General features: G+C 37.9%; 1 protein-coding gene across 8 annotated transcripts in view; it reads right to left on the bottom strand.

The window, feature by feature from the left end:
- The window catches only part of NFIA (nuclear factor I A), a 373,969-nt gene that overhangs the window by 44,146 nt on the left and 312,473 nt on the right, over positions 1-17,350 (bottom strand). For 7 of the 8 annotated variants that reach the window (XM_070405237.1, XM_070405238.1, XM_070405235.1 and 4 more), the window contains 2 exons: positions 15,730-15,908; positions 13,297-13,462 (listed from right to left, as the gene is read on the bottom strand). In XM_070405237.1, the coding sequence (XP_070261338.1) occupies positions 13,297-13,462; positions 15,730-15,908 (345 nt within the window). The remainder of the gene's footprint in view (positions 1-13,296; positions 13,463-15,729; positions 15,909-17,350) is intronic. The other variant, XM_070405236.1, reaches the window with a different exon arrangement.

Here is a 17,350-nt window from a genome sequence, read left to right as displayed (position 1 = left end):
GGGAAGGAAGAAAGAAATTCTGACTCATCTTCCATTATTGTAGCTACAACAGGCAGTGTTCACTATTACAGGATGTAGTTCCATAAATGATATAAGTTGCATCTGAGTTTCCCAAAGGATCAGTGGAATAAGGGAAGTTCTAGTGCTGAACAAAAACCTCAATTGAAACTTTTTATTAAAACAACCACTTATACCATCATGAATCAATTGTACATGCACAGCTAAGAGCTTTCAACATGAATATAAAGTCAAGTAAAGGGGGCAGTGTGGTAATTAGTTATATACAACTGTGTTTATGCTATTATATCACATTCATAGCTTTCTTAATTATAATCCTTGTCTTATTTACAACAGCAATAATCAAATGCTACAGGAAGAGCTTCAGGAAATCCAGAAAATAATTTTCTGGGAGGATTACTGCAGGCATTCTTTTAGGATTCTGGAGGAAAGATTCAAGGCATTTGAAGATTTTCTGATAAAGTCAAGAGGGAAATCAATTTGCCTCTATAATCTCATTATAAAAGTCCTCATGGCAACCATACCTATTAGAAATCAAATTATTGATTGCTTGGCTACTTCTGAAACAAAGTGCTTATTGTTGTTTTTTTCAGCAGCCATTTTATCTATAGGAGCAATATCACCATGGACCATTTTCTTGACGTTATGGAAGAATATTCCTATAAGAATCTCCCACCAGCTTTTATTTGCACGGATCTGAGCATATTTTTCCTCTCTCTAATGCATTTCTTCACATTATCCAAGAGTCTTAGTTTGGCCTAAACCACAATGGTAAATATCAAAATTCCAAACCAGAATTTGATCCACATGAAGAAAACCCCAGCCTTCTGTGTTACCCACTTATATGTACTGCTAGTTCTATATATAATCCTTCATGTAGGCCAGCGATTTTCAACTGGTGTGCCACAAAAATTTTAAAATCATGCAATACCTGACTATTTAGTCAGGGGCACTGACCTCTCTTCCCTTAGACCAGGGGTTCTCAACCTGTGGGTTGCGACCCCTTTGGGGGTCGAACGACCCTTTCACAGGGGTCGCCTAAGACCATCGGAAAACACATATATAATTACATATTGTTTTTGTGATTAATTACAATGCTTTAATTATGTTCAATTTGTAATAATGAAAATACATCCTGCATATCAGATATTTACATTACAATTCATAACAGTAGCAAAATCATAGTTATGAAGTAGCAACGAAAATAATTTTATGGTTGGGGGTCAGCACAACATGAGGAACTGTATTAAAGGGTCGCGGCATTAGGAAGGTTGAGAACCGCTGGCATAGTGATTAATCACAAAAACAATATGTAATTATATATGTGTTTTCCGATGGTCTTAGGCAACCCCTGTGAAAGGGTCATTTGACCCCCAAAGGGGTCGCGACCCCCAGGTTGAGAACCGCTGCCTTAGACTGTCAAACAAAAAATGACAACAGCCAACACAACAATTGCCATCTGTTGTGAATGAATCAAAATAATAACTTTTTTTGGGCCAGATTGGCAAAAAATATATTTTCTGGTGTGCCGCAGAATCTTAGTAATTAGTTTATGTGTGCCATGAGATAAAAAAGGTTAAAAATCGCTGACTTGGCAGTACAAGTCCTGGTTAGTATGATCAGCTGGGGGAATGGTTCAAGAACAGTTCTTCCTTTATAAGCAATAGTTTTAGAGGACTTCTGAGAGTGCTGGAATCTATCTCTAGGGCATTGTAAAGAGGGCAGGGAGAGTGGCAGTGGTCACCCATTAGCATTGCTCTTTCTCTCTCCCTCTCTTCTCTCTCTCTCTCTCTCTCTCTCTCTCTCTCTCTCTCTCTCTCTCTCTTTCACTCGGTCTGTGCCAGGCCCTCTACTGAGCATGATGGCAGATACGAAGGTGAGTAAGTCACACTGCTTTCCTCAAAATGTTGGAGTCTAACGGGGAGAGATGAGCACAGAAAATGAAAATAGGAGGACCCAAAAGTAATATAAATAAAAGTCTGTGGAATGTTAAAGGACAGAAAAGTAACACCTGGCAGGAGAACAGCAAAAGCTTTACAGAGAAGACGGAGATGGCTTCAGAGACAGGCTGGAAAAGATGTGTTGGCTGACAGGTTTGGATGGATTAGCGGTTACAGAGGAAGCAGCACAAGCAAAGGAGCAGAGGTGGGAATCGGAGGCATCAATCGTGGAGGGAAAGGAAAAAAGAGGAGACGTTGCAAATTACATTTTGCCATGCAGTAAGGGAAGATAACAATTTAAGGATCAGAGACCTGTTTGAACATGGAGGGTGGAAAAGTCTTTTGAATTTATTTTTCTTTTAAGAGAAGAAATAATTTCTAGAATAACCAAAGACACAAATTTTCATTCTAAACACCCTAAGACAACTAGTCGTCTTACTACTCTAAACCTTTTCCCTTTATATCGCAAATATCAATATGCCCTCACATGTTCCCTTGTTTTCAGTAATTCAGACATATTCACATGTGGGGAATTTCCCTATAAAAATAAGTAGTCAAACATTCAATTGCACTCCAATAGACTTACTGGGATTCTCCTACCTTCCCAGGAATGTGCTAGTTATTAGACAGAAGTAATCAAACCAAGTTTAGGAATGCAGACTTGGACAGATCCCTGTGTTCAAATGGCAATTGCAGTAAATGTTCACCAGGGACACCTGAGAGTGGGTGAGGCAGCATTCAGCTGCAAACTGCAACAGTGAGATGACTAAAAACCTAACAAAAATAATTTCTAGAATCTTCTCTTAATGCACTATAGTGTTCTTTAAAAAACAAACAAAAAAAGCCCTATGAGAAAACATCCTTATCTAAAAAAAATGCAGAAACTGTAAGAAAATAAATTGGCTGATTTCTAAATGAAAGTTACTACCGTGGACCTCACTGAGGAACTTCAACTGCACTATTTCTTGCAAGGTCACCAAAGAAACGCTGGAGAATATCGGAGTTTCTTCCTTCAGAGAAACCTATTGGTACTGACAAGTTTACGGGGCCGAGTTAGCATTATTAATATCATTATACAGCCAAGGGAGCACAGCCTGTGTTACACATGCCCCAGTCCTCAGAGACTTAGAAATTCCCATGTGATGGAATAGATGTAGTTAACATCCAGATGTTTGAAATCTAGGAGATAACCACACTGAATTTCCATTATTTTGATCACATCTGTGCAGTCAGTTACCTCATTCTATAATCCCTGCAAATCTTTTGTCTCTACAAACAAGTTACCACCACCACCAACAAAAAGGTAGCCCTCAGGGCAAGAAATTAAAGCCTACTTATCACCAGTAAATTATTAAAGAACAACATACCCATGAGCTATCTTCCTGAATTCTAACTTTAATATATTAGCATTACTTAACATGTATAGTAACAATTTACATGACATGTCTAATGTGCCAATAGTTCACAAAAATCATGATGAGAATCAATTCAGCCAGATGGCCTTGCTCTGCTGGAATTTCTACATATATTAAGGATCCTCAGAGGGAGGTAGGGGTTCAAGCAACATCATGATTTGGGGTAACACACGCAGAAAGGGAGGCACAAGACAATTTATGTGTGCAGACGGAGATATGAGGATCTGAGCAACTTGTAAACTGGTGGCACTTTGACCTTCTGTTACCAAAATCTGTGTGATAAAGAGGCACTTCACAATGAGTTCTTCCTGTAACCAGTCTACTCAAAGGTTTAAGGGTTTTTTAGACATAATAATTTTAAAGGTTAAGAATACAGTCTTGTTTCAGGTCACTTAAATTTATATCTGATGGCTAATCCAAATTCTATAACTCATTTATTTTTTTATGTATACTGTGTTTTGTTCAATTGATAGAACACATTTATTGATCAGAAGCAACAATGTGTGGGTAAGCACAGGTGAAAGTCATATTAAATAGCCACAGAAAATAAACCCTGGATTCAGCTGGGGTTTACTAAAAAAGAGAAAATTAGATCAATATATTGGATTGCTCTCTTTTGAAAGAATCTGTAGCCTCGGGAAAGGCAGTGTAACTCTGGAAACCCACTTCTGGGACTTTATCCTCAATAAATGCTTAAAAGTACAGATAAAATTTGTGCTGGAAGCTATTCATTACAGCATTACTTATAAGAGCAACAAATGGGAACCAAGTTACAAAGTAATGCTTCATCCATACGTTGAAATATTTTGCAGCTGTTAAAAATGTTTTAAACCCGGTTAGTGTGGCTCAGTGGTTGAGTATGAACGTATGAACCAGGAGGTCATGGTTCGATTCCTAGTAAGGGCACATGCCCGGTTTGTGGGCTTGATCCCTAGTGGGGGGTGTGCAAGAGGCAGACAGTCAATGATTTTCTTTCATCATTGATGTTTCTCTCTCTCTCTCCCTCCCTGAAATCAATAAAAAATGTTTTAAAATAATGATTATCACAAGTTTATGAAATAAAATGTATACACACATACATATATGCACATATCTATCATGATTATGTTTAAAATGTATACAGAAAATAATTACCTCTAAAGAGTGATCTTATGGGTGATTTTTAAATACCTTCCAGTAATTTTTAATCTTAAGTAAAATAAACACAAGTGGAACCTGAAAACCCCAAATAATATTTTTCTTTTTGCAGTAGTGCAATGTAGTCAATAGAAAATAAGTTTTAGAACCAGAAAATCGTGGATTCAATCCATTCGGTCTCTCCCTAGAAATGTGATCTTGGCCACCCAGTTACTCTCTCTGAGCTTCTCCACATGCAGCATCCAGCACATGCTGGCACATACCTCACAGGCTAATACAAAAGTTAATGTCCTATAGTAGGAATAAGTAAAAATTATTTAGAATCACATTTCCTAACCTTTTATGAATAAGAAAAGGTATAAAATGGTAATTAATAAAAATAGCATAAAAATGTTATATTCAGTAGGTCACCATCATCTTATATGTGTGTGTATATGCATACACAAATATACATGTAACATGCACTGAAAAACTGGGGGAGAATATAGGAGAATATATTTTTTTCATGCTTTTCTATGTCTTTCAAGTTTCCAACCCTGCTGTATATTACCTTTATAAAGGAAATCTTAAAACTTATTTGTTATTGAAAAAGTAAAACGCTGAGACCAAATCAAGTCTTGAATGGGTTAAGATACCCTAACGATGCGATCCTCCATTGTCTGCTCTTTTTTCTCACTCCTTTATAATGTTCATCTCTTACTCTCCTTTCTCCTGTTTTTGTTCCTCTGTTTTTCGTCCTATTAAATGTACACAGGAGTTTTGATTCTTGGAATTTATATAAAAGTTCTTTATAGAGTGTCTTAGGATTTTCAGAGGAAAGGTGTACGATAGCATATCTTAAACAGTATGTGCCCTGGGAGTGTAGAAACCACTGGGCTCAGGAGTCTAACAGACCTGAGTCTGAATCCTGGTTTAGTTACAGTTTCCTCTTTTTTAAAAGAGGGCTGACAATTCTAATTTTGCAGATTTAAAATAATAATCAAATGCAACTCAGGTAATGCATAAGAAAATACCTATCAAAGTGCCCGATTTTCAATAATTATTTTTCTTTATCCTGTGCAAATTTAAACATTAAAAATTTGGATTGTGCACAGGAAGAAATACTCTGCAAAAGTATTTATGAAAAATTGTGATTTAATATAGTACATTTGTGACCAAATAATGGCTACTGAGAATGAAAATGCTAACTTTGTACTAAATTCTAGACTATCTGTGAGACTCTCCAGACTCTTTACCAGGAACAGCACACATTCTTGCTATTATACTCAAAGTTCAGGTTAGTGTAGTTAAAATCTAGGTGTATAAAAAATTGTCAAGGCTTTTATAGGATTTTATGGACCCACCCCTTACCCACCAGCACATGTGTGAATTTTGGGCACTGTAGTGATTAGACAAATATTTTAAAAAATAACAAAATCATTATGTATGATTTAAAATTTAATAATATCTTTGATCCTCACTGACTAAGTACCAAAGAGCTATCCCTCAACAAACAAGTTTCTGTCCTTTGACACACAATCAAGTGTGTATATATATCCCCCACTCTACAGCAGTATTCTATACACACTTCTTAGCACTGACTTAATATAATTCAAAGATTATGCCATGAATTCATATAGACCATCTCTTTATTTTTAAAAGGTTCCTAATATATATATATATGTAATATTGGTGAATATGTAGGTACTACCAATCTTTTATTAAAATCAATGTTGCAATGAATACTTGAGATATGTCTTTGCTTACATATCCTACGATATGCATGGCTTACATTTAAAATTTACGTATATATATATGAAAAACTAAATTGTCCTCTGAAGAGGTTGAACTAACTTTCAGTCCAACAATCCTGGAGAATAAAGGAAATCTGCCTCCGCTAGCATCTCCTATTTTTCACCTCTTTGCTGTTACTGTTTTATCTCCTTCCAAATTTTCTGCTCTCTTTCTTTCCCTAATAATAAGAATTACTCTCAGCAACAGAAACCAATTCATACTAAAGTATAAATGACCACTAACATCTGCCTCTATATTTCTCTCATAGAGTTTTCACTGCTAACAAATGGAAACTTTGGGCTAAAGCAAACATACTCATAGGATGCTGTAGCCAAGAGTATGAACTACAGGTTCAAGGTGGCTAGATATGAATCATGGCTGGGTGTGAATCATGATGTGGCTACACCTGTCTGAGTGATCTTGAGAAAGTTATCTTATCTCTCTCTCTTCTTGTCTTTCTCAATTAGGGTATTTACATTTTAAAGTATTTATTTCATAGACTTACTGTGAAGTTTCAAACAAGAGAATACATATGAAAACATTTTTAAAGTGCTTGACTATTAGTAAAAGCTCAATACTTTACTGTTATTAACTTCAGACATAAGCAGGTAGTTCTGGCTCCTAGGTAACCAGAAATCTTGTCACATTGCTTTGTACTTAGTTTAGTTACAGTATGAGGAAGTAAAAAGAGCTGGCAAGGTCTGTGTTTGAGTCCCTTCCAAGCTACAAGGAAGCACAATCTTGGGAAAGTAACCTCCACTTTCTATGGTAATCTCAACTTCCTTATCTATAAAATCCTGACCTCATAGGAGTCTTAGGAAGCCGAACGAAAGAATGTATATGTGTAAAAGAGCTTTGCAACCAAAAAAAGCATTGAAAATATGTTAATTATTATACTAGAAAATTTCTATTCCAGTCAGAGATTATTGTTATATTCTTAGTTAACAGATTCATATTCATTCATCAGAGATATAAAAATAAGTGATAAAGGAAACTTATTACATGTTTCTATTTTAATAAAATTCTAGTTTAAAAAAATCAAAAGTTCATGGCTAAGAAGTCATGGACTAAAAAGTTTATGCATTTTTAAATTGAATTTTTGTGTTCCTAATTAATTTTAAAAAGGAAAATATTAATGCTATATCTTCCTTCATGATTCAAAAGTGTTTTTTCTTTCCATTATAATTCCAGGCTATGATGCCAATTTTCAATTTCTTTTCTAGAAAAGTCCATTTTTATAATGTGATGTTGGTGTCAACCAATATAAAAACTGGATCTTACAATACAATTAAGAAAAAGAATAGTGAATTTTGAATGATCATACCACAAATAGACCCAAATGTAATGAGAGATTTCTTCCATTCTTGAGCTGTTGTTCTCATTCATTGTATTACATGTTTGAAAAGGAGTCCCTTACCAATTAATGAGATGATGCATATGGAAAAACTCAGTAAACTGCAAAGAGCTGCAACAGGCAGGATGTTAATGTAATTCGTTTCACCAGGAAGATAACCTAATAGGCATCTCAATCATGGTCAAACCAAATTTGATTCCCACCCCTCACCCAGAACTGCCTTCCTGCCATTTTCCCATCTCAGTTCATGGCAACTCCATCTTTCCAGTTGCTCAGGTCAGAAACCTCAGGAGTTACTGCTGATTTCTCTACTTTTCTTTTCTCAACTTCTATCTAATGTGCCAGTAAATTCTATCAGCTTCACCTTTAAAATATTTCTCTCCACCCCTGCAGCCTCTACATTGGTGCAGGTCATTAGCAACTCTTGCCTAGATTATTGCAACAGGGTGCCACCTACTCCTCATGTTTGTTTCCTCTATTGTATTTACTTATAATTATTGGTTGTCCCATCCCTCAAGAATGCAAGCTCCACAAAGGAAGGGTGCTGTCTGTTTTGTTCACCTTTGCATCCCCTGTGCCTAGAATAGTGGCTGTCATGTAGAAGACACTCATATTTACTGATAAAAAACCCCAGACAGCCTCTTAACTGGTCCCCCTGCTTTAATTCTTACCCCCCTGCAATCAATTTCTAACAAAGCCTTCAAAGTGTTTCTATTAAAACCTAGGTAGTCTCACTCTGCTATTCCCATCTAACTCACAGCAATTGCCAAAGTCCTTACAATGGCCTATAAGAACTTACATTATTTGTCCTCCGAGCTCCCAAACTCATCCGCTGAGCTCTCTGACCTCTCCTCCTCCTACTCTTTCACCCATCCCTCACTTTGTTCTCACCATTCTGGCCTCTGGGGTGTCCCAGGCTGCACTGGCTGTTCCTTCTGCTTGGAAAATTCTCCCTATAGTTCTTGGCTCACCCTCTCATTCCTGTGAGGTCCGTTCAAATTTCCCTGCTCAGACAGGCTTTCTCCTCCCACCCTGCTTATAGCTGTATCCCACCCTCACTACTCCTCCCTTCTGCTTTATTTTCCTATGTAGCACTAACATATCACCATCTGACATCATTCCTACCTATTTTATTTACTATTTTGTTTTCTGTCCTCTCTCTCTAAAATAAAAAGCTCCATACAATCAGGGATTTTTATCTCTTTCATTTCCTGCTAAATCATAGCACCTAGAACACTGCTTGGCATGTAGTTGATGGTCAATGATAACTATTTACTAAATGAGTGAAAGCACTGACATCCTCTCACTGGGTATTAAAACCCACAAAAGTAGTTAGTCAGCAGGATTAAAACACACCCATTGGGAATTACTCTACAGGTTATCCCTTCTATTTGTCATGGTATCCTAAAGAGGTCCGGCATAGTACATCAATCTTTCTCCAAACAAATCAACAGTACAATAGCTTTCCTTGAGAGAGAGCAGAACTGTTACTGGCACCCTTACTCTTCTTCTTCTTCTTCTTTTTTTTAGGGCACAGGTAAGGATTTCCCCCCATTATAATGTATTTATTTCATGGGCAGATTTTTCCCCAAATCTGCCTTACCCTGTCTTTCTGGCCACAGTTGCAAAGTTGAGTACTGGTGCCAGAGGCAACTGATTCGTTTAAAAATACATATTCTGCTTTAGGCTGGCATCCATCTGTATTTCATTATAAGAGGATATTGAAATGATGTCTTGGACTTTTAACAGTCTACAGCACAGCACATCTGTCACCCCAGTTCATCCTGACACTCAGCCTGGGAGAGTGGCTAGAGCAGTTAGTGTTATTCCCATTAACAGGTAAGGGAGTCGAGGCCCAGAAAAGTTGGTAATACAGGAGACCCTGGGCATGATTTCCTACTTTTACCTTTAAGCTCTTTTTACTTGAAAATCAAATGTAGACATACTATTGGTATTGAACATCTGTACTTAATATCCTGTCATGATGTTTCTTCTGCCTAAAGTTGAGCTCTAATACACTGATAAAGATAAACAGGATCCAACCATCCTGTGGTTTTAATTTCTAAGAAGGTACATAATTTATGAAACTATATTTTCCCTCAATTTTTATCCAGTAGTAATCCAATTTTAGACACATCCCAATCCACAAACTGGTTTCTGAAGAAAAGTTCTGTCTTCTCTCTCAGACGTAAAACACCAGAATGTTATCCCTACTAAATGACTTAGTAGTCACCCCCTCCAAAAAAACCTTTACCTCAGGCCCTGCACCTGGACCAAACTCCCTCTCCCAAGTCCTCCTGTAGCACCCATGCCTGCCTTTGTCCCATGTTGCCCATGAGAACCATCTGTTTACCAGCAGTTTCCCTCTATAAATCCCATATTTCTTTAGAGTGGGATGAACTGTCTCTGTATCCCAAGCAGTTAACTCAGTTATTGGCACATGACAAGTGTTCACTATTTGAAGGCTGAATGAAGGAAGGTAGACATCAAAGACAAATGTTAGAGGAGGAGGTGGGGGCTACTTAATGCCTACTATTTCTTCCCTTGCTTACACCGTGGTCCCTCTCCACTCCCTCACTCATTGTATAGATTGGAAGTAGAAACTGGACTGTCCCACCCCCTTCCTTGCCTCTCTCACATAGGGAGACAGGTGCTGGCAGGAAGCACATAGCCATCATCTCTACATGGAGGGCAGATCCTATGTAGCAAGGCCTGTAATGGTCCAGCACTTCCAGTGATGGGTAGATTTGTCTGTGTAATTCGGAAGCACATTTGCTCAGAATTATAAACTATATTCTCTAATACTAGAGGTCACAGCCTGGTCTTCCATCTCATTTTTTCTTGTATTTTATTTATTAATTGGTTCAGAAATCAGGGTATAGAAGAGGATGTTTTGTGGGGGTCCTTAAACCCCTTCTCAACGTGGACCAGTAGGTGTTGAGATTTTTAATTGGAGAGGTTTCTCCTATGCTAAATGACAGGCCTCCCAGACTATTACTGTCGTATTGATAAGGGAGAAGATAGTAAGCGGTATGTAGCTGCAAAACCACACCTTGTTGTGAATTCAGCAAACCCCCAGAAAGCCCAGAAATAAAGAGCTAAATCTATGATGATAAAAACCTTCCTATGTCATCAATAGAACATTTTGTTTTGTCTACATTTCTAGAAGCCTATGATTCAAAAAGTAAGTATAAAATTACCTATATCAAACTTTAGGCCTCTCTCTAGATAGTCTCCCTTCTCTCACAACTTTTAAACACACTGTTCCTATAAACATGTAACTATATGAAATGAATTTTTAAACAAGTCAGAGAAATAACTACCCCCAAACTCTATTAAAATCTAGTCACTGGGGATATTGGCTTATAGATTGGCATTTTGAGGCTGGGCATGAGAGGATGACAGGTTATCTTCTTATACAAGGCATTTGATTCAGTTCAAGGACTGGAGTCCAGAACTGTGGACTCAAAAAGGCATGCACCTGATTTAAGTGTTGAGTAGCTTCTACACATTCTAAAGACATATTTCACCATTACCCAGCCTGGAGCCTTCCACTGATAATAAAATGCTCCAATTGATTCGGCAGTGGTGCTTATCATGGCTGATTTCATACAATCCTGCCAGGTAGGTATTGTCAACCATATCTTACAGATGAGAAAACTGTGATTCAAGGAGAAACTAATAATTTGGAAGGTGGGGATTTGAGCCCCTATCCTTTGGACTTCAATACCTGCACATGGTATTTCTGCTCTTCTGCAGGGACTCAGAAAAGTCCCAGCCCCATTACTAGATAATACACAATGAATGCATGAAACATTGAATTGAGAGTAGAAGTGAGGATATGTTTATATAGAATAGGTAGAATATTACTACAAGGGTTTTAAAGGACTGTGCATTGTCCTGTGTAGGCAGGGAAAAGTGGAACAGAAAAGTGGGACACAGAGGCATGTGGCTGCCAATCTGTAAGCCAATATCCCCAGCGACTAGATTTTAATAGTTTGGGGTAGTTATTTCTATGAACTGTTTAAAAATTTTACATTAATATTTAATAAGCAGGACACACCTATGAGCCTCTGCTTCTCAGAAGCTTCTTTCTAAGCTGAGCTTCCGAGATCTATAGACCAAAACCAAGCCTAGTTTGCTTCCTATGTCATTGTTCTCCCTCTTTCTCCTTTGCTGAAAGTGTTGAACAACTTTTTACCAAGAGAAGTAAGTCTCCCCAAAATTATCCCTGGACCCTCAACATTTTTTCTGTAAAACCAGAATCCATGCTCGATGCCATGCACTTCTGCATGTATTGTCAAACTGAATAAGTACTAGATAACCCAAACCTTACTCTCAAACACATGTCCATGAGGGACTCTAGACATTTTGATTCAGTGTCCCCAGAATTAAATCTAATGAACACAGTATCAACAGAGGATCATTTCTCCTCTTTGGCACTTTCCCACCTGCAAACAATACCAACACTGACAGGTAAGGAAGCTGAGAGGCCTGACTCATCCTTCACTACACTCATCTAAGTGGTAGCCCAATCCCAAAGCTCATGTCTACTAAACACCCCCCTCGAGCTTTCCTCCATTCAGCTTCTATAACTACTGCTCAAGTTCTTGATCTTAACACTTCTTTCCTGGTCTACTCTAATAGTTTCCTCAGTAGATGCCTTGTGTCCAGTCTCACCACCTTTGAAGATCTCTTCTTAGGGTCACTGTCACAGTTCCTAACCTTTCCTACACACTCCAATCCCTCTGTAAAGCTTTAGGCAAGGTGCTCATCACACCCTTTGTCAAGATTAGGCAGTCCATCCATCATCTGAAACTATGCTTCCAGCCATCATTATTTTTTGTCATTGTTCCAGGTACTAATAAAAATCAACTTTGTGTGTTCTATCCTCTTGTGATCTCTAAAATATCAGGAGAACTGTTCTCTTTCTAATTCTTCAAATAACAATCCATATAATCCAAAAAGGTTTTGAAATTCTATATTGTCTGACCACACGTTCCCAGATGATTCAGAGAAGAACGAAGTGTTCTTTTCTCTTTCCATCCACTTCTACCTTTTATCTCCTCCCCCTTCCCAGCCTCGCCAACCAACTGCCATGACCACTAGCTCATCAGATCTCTTCTGCCAGGCTCTTACTTTTGGTGAATGTTTAATGTACATATCTTTGCATCGCTACTTTGGTCTAAACTTTTTTTTCCATTTGATGTGTGAGGTGTTTAACCTTCACACTCATCAAGTGCATTTCTCTGGGACTGCAAGTCACTGGAAGGCAGGGCTGTACAGAAGTATGAGGAAATTTTTTGCTAATAAAGATTCATTCAAGTAGATTCTGTTTGGCAATCATGAGGGTAGCATTCAAAGCCACGTAAATGAGATGCAAAATTTAATAGTTCATAACTTGCTTTCAGTCCTGGGAATGTAGTTATACCATTTTATTCACCCAAACACCCAATCATTTCCACATTTGGAGTAGTTGGTAGTACCCTAGAGTGGTGTTCACGTTGATCTGGTCTTGGTTCTGCAAACTCATGCTCTGACCATTGTTGGGGATCTGTGACTATCACTAGAGTCTATGCAGAGACAGACTAAGCTTAGGTGTGGATCCAAGTGCAGAGAACCTCATCAGTGACCGACGCCTTGTCTCAGCCATACTTACTTGGTGAGGTGGGGGAGGCTGCACCTCCTTCTGTTGATGTGGTTGGAGGCTTTGTGTCTGGCACCGGCAGAGGCACAGGCCTGGCCATTGGTGGTGGCGGTGGCGGTGGCAACATTGGGGTGGGAAGGAATGGGTTGTGCACTTTGCCTTGGCTACTCCCATTGGGCTACAAGGGTGGAAACAAAACAAAACACACACAAGAAAGAGAAGAAACAGACATGAACCATTAGCTGCTTCTTAAAACAAAAGATTCCTTAGGCAGCATTTATGTAAATTACTAAGTATTCTAGCTACTTGAATTCTTCCATAAGAGCATATGGGTTGCTGGGTTGTTCTTAAGGCATTCCACAAAAGCATAGTCTTAGGTATACATGCTCAGTGCATCCTAAATTTATTTTTTGAATTACGTTAACCTTCTTTGCATCCGGTTCTGTAAAATGACCTGCCAACTTTTGCTTGGAATGTTTCAATTCTGTATTAACTCCTATCTTTGTCAACATGCTCATGATTATTAAATATTTATTTAATATGTAAGTGTTTATAGATTGCAGAATTATTCTATTATGTCTATTTATATAGATATAGTAAAGTTGCCTAAATGTGCATTTGAGATAAAATATATTTTATTTCCACTCCTCAAAGTTGATATTATATAACATTTAATAAATATGTTAAGTGAACATTAAATATTTCTACACATATTGTATAACATCAGGCACAGAAACTTTAAAATTCAGCTGTCAAAATTCTGCTATGAAAAAGAAATCACTTCTAATTTTGATTTAAATGATATAAGCATATGCCATGAAGAGTCATATTTATTTAGCTGCCTGATGTTAGAACAATCAAATAACAGCTCTTTAACAAAAGAACATTTCCCTCTGAAGAAAGCAATAAAATCCATTTTATTTTTAAGTTTTTCCAAATGGTCCCATGAAGAGAACTGCCTCATAGCCTATAAAATGTGGATCAAAATGCAACACTGGGCATTTGACAGTTATATAGGATGGTGTTAAGACTATTAAAAAAAGTTAGAAATGTAAAGGTCAGATGCTTGATACTGGTGATCACTTCAGCTTTTTCATGGTTTCCCAGGTGGCCTTTCTGACTCCAGACTTCAGTGACACTCTTCGACTGGCAATAACAGCTCATATTTAGGCTCCAGACCCGAATCAAAATTCAGTTGAAAGAGATGCTGTTGTCCTAGCTTTTAAGCTTAAGCTTAATGATTCTGCAGAGGCAGTTTCACTCCCTCATCGACATTCACTTAGATATTTAGAATTGCTCCTCAAAGACTATCTCGTCTGACGATCAGAATGCTATGCTTTCTTGCCAACAAACTTGCCTGTGTGTTATTTCTGAGTGGGCTAAAAGTCCATAAGTGAACTCTTTAGAATGAGCCAAGCAAATGAATACACAAGCAAAAAGAAGAAAGGCACCATATTGATTTGTTGTCTAGACAGAAATGTATCTGCTAACACATCACCAGACATTAGTCAAAGCTGCCTATTCTGTCTCAGATATGCAGAATCAGGTGTTTCTGCAAGGGAAGAAAATCAGTGGTAGGGCAGTGTGATATAACACTTTAAACCAGGCAATAATAATTACGGCAAATCTGTGGCTTCATGTGCAGTTACTAGGAGAAAAGGGAAATCACATTCAGCTTTATGCTGGTCATTATTTACTAGTCATTAGTCTTATTATCGGCCTTGGGATACAGCTATCCATTGTAAACATGTAGTTCCATAGCTGAAATAAAATTCGCGATTTTTAAAAATTACTTTTACATTTGGAATACTATTTCAAACTGTGATTGTTTGGTTTGAGAAAAAAATAAATAAAAACATTCATTTGAAACTACTGAATCCTGTTCAGCTTTATACAAAGATAAGTGGGAAAGATAACTACTTGCAGAAATAACAAACCATAATAAACTGTACTTCTAGCATCTTGAGTTCAAGTACTGGTCAACTTGATCTAAAGTGTTAGAAGACTGTATTTTTAAAAATATCAACTTAGTTGATCTGAAACATCTGTGTCCCCTCCGCCCCCCAGCTCTCCTTACCACCCCAAACCATTATTTAAAATTATTTGGTCTTTCTATTTTGCTAACTCAGTGAGCCCTAGGGTTAGTATGCATGAGGTGGAACTATCAGCCCACGGACCTTGGAAGGTTACAGAGTTCACCCTCGAGATGATTTATATCCGTAAACTTGACAGTTGCGAACTTAACACAAACACTGTTTTTAAACCCTGGCCAATCACTCTGAGGGTAAGTTAACTTTCCCACAATCTAGAATAAATATGACATTTGTCTGCAGTCAGTCAGCACAACATTAGAGCACAATGTCACATGGCCATAAGGTCTCCCCTTGTTATTTTTACATTCGGTTAATATTTCTAAAGAAATTAGAAAAAAAGAGGTTTCCTTACATTGAGGAACCCCACCTGTCCAGCCTGCTGACCAGCATCAGGGCAGACAAGTTGGACAAACTCTTTCAGCGTCTCCTGAGGGTGATAGCGGATGGCCGGGTGTGAGAAGTAAGGCCCAGGCTGCTGGATAATGGGTGATGTCGGAAAATGAAGAGTCGATGGTGTTGCATGTGGACTTGCTGGTGGGAAAGAAAACGTCACAGTTAAGATGAGAAAAGATATGCTTTGCCACAGCTTTTAAACCGATTCAACTTGTTTTTAAAAAAATTCTTCTCCTGACCCAATTCATGGCATAGCTCATGTGACTGAGTTTAACACTGGAAAGGTCTGACAGACTTTCTTCCTTAAGGCTCTAAGACAAACATGGAGATTAGATGAGGGTAGAGTTTCAACCTGTCTTTCTATTTTCAGTGGACATGAGTTATAAAGGCATTAATAATCCTTGGTGAAGCTGAAGATTATTCATTACCTTAAGAGCTCTTTTAATGAAGCAAGCAATAAAAAATGTATTTGGTAGATTAGACCTGATTTAACTGACATTACATATGACAAATTCTAGTGTGCACATATGGATCCCCTTTCATGCTGAGCTATCCATAGACAATAATTCATTGTTAAAGCTCTTATACCCCTTTCAAGGAAATTTCTAGGGACCAATTCAGGATGAAATTTTTTGAAGTATGTAGTAAATGATCACTTAATGAACCTGTGCAATTTGGGTGCCTCACTTTACATGGAAGGTTTTTTTGTCATCTTTTCTTATTCTATCTAAAGCCAAACTCGAAAATGCATAATGTTAGAGCAAGGGGACCCACAGGCTGAGTAGCCAGTGACCCTGCTAAACTGTTGGCCCTCTGCTCATAAGAACTGATAAAAGACTCTGAAAACTATAATCCCTTATATTAGAACCCTGCTAAATCTCACTGGCACAGAAAGAAGCTTGCATTAGATTAAAAAACGTATGTGAGGTGCTGAATAATTTTTCTGAGAGCACTGCTGTCCTTCAGTTGGAAGGGTGATCAATAAAATCTGCTGCAGGTAAGGGCAGCCCATGGAGAGGGCTGAAGATACTCAAAGCAAGTAATGCCAGGACAGCAGCTCACATTTCTCAATGAGGGCCAAGAAACAGATCCCAAGTAAACACAGATAAGAGTTTTTATCTTTTCTTATTTTTATTTAAATTCAAGGAGCTCCTGCAAAGAGAAAACAGAGGAATACCCAGATTTTTGGAGAATGTGATTTTCCTAATACTGAGAAGAACTCATAAAACTGAAGTGAAACCTAAGCAAGATAGGCCATGCCTTCCACCACTCCATATTGGCACAGCCAAGGACTATAAGAAAGGATGGATCCCTAAGAACCCCTGGATGTGGGTTCTTTGCTCCTAACTGGGATATCTTTAGGATTTGGGGCATTTTCTGAATAATAATTGAGATGGTTAGGATTTTGAGATTCAGAATGACATATGTAGTTTTCAAAGAGTTGAAAGATGGTTTGGAGTAGTGACAACAGTCCAGTTCATCTCTTGTAGATGACTTGATAGGACCCTTTCATTCACGCAACCTTTAATCTAGCCAGTGAGAATTCACGGGCTCCTACTTTGGACTTGGGATACAACATT

This window comes from Myotis yumanensis, unplaced genomic scaffold, assembly GCF_028538775.1.
Source record: "Myotis yumanensis isolate MYYU_CA2020_CCGP unplaced genomic scaffold, mMyoYum1.0.hap1 SCAF_2, whole genome shotgun sequence".
Lineage (NCBI taxonomy): Eukaryota > Metazoa > Chordata > Mammalia > Chiroptera > Vespertilionidae > Myotis > Myotis yumanensis.
The sequence above is the reverse complement of the archived record's forward strand: the minus strand, read 5'-3'. Positions and strand labels throughout refer to the sequence as shown.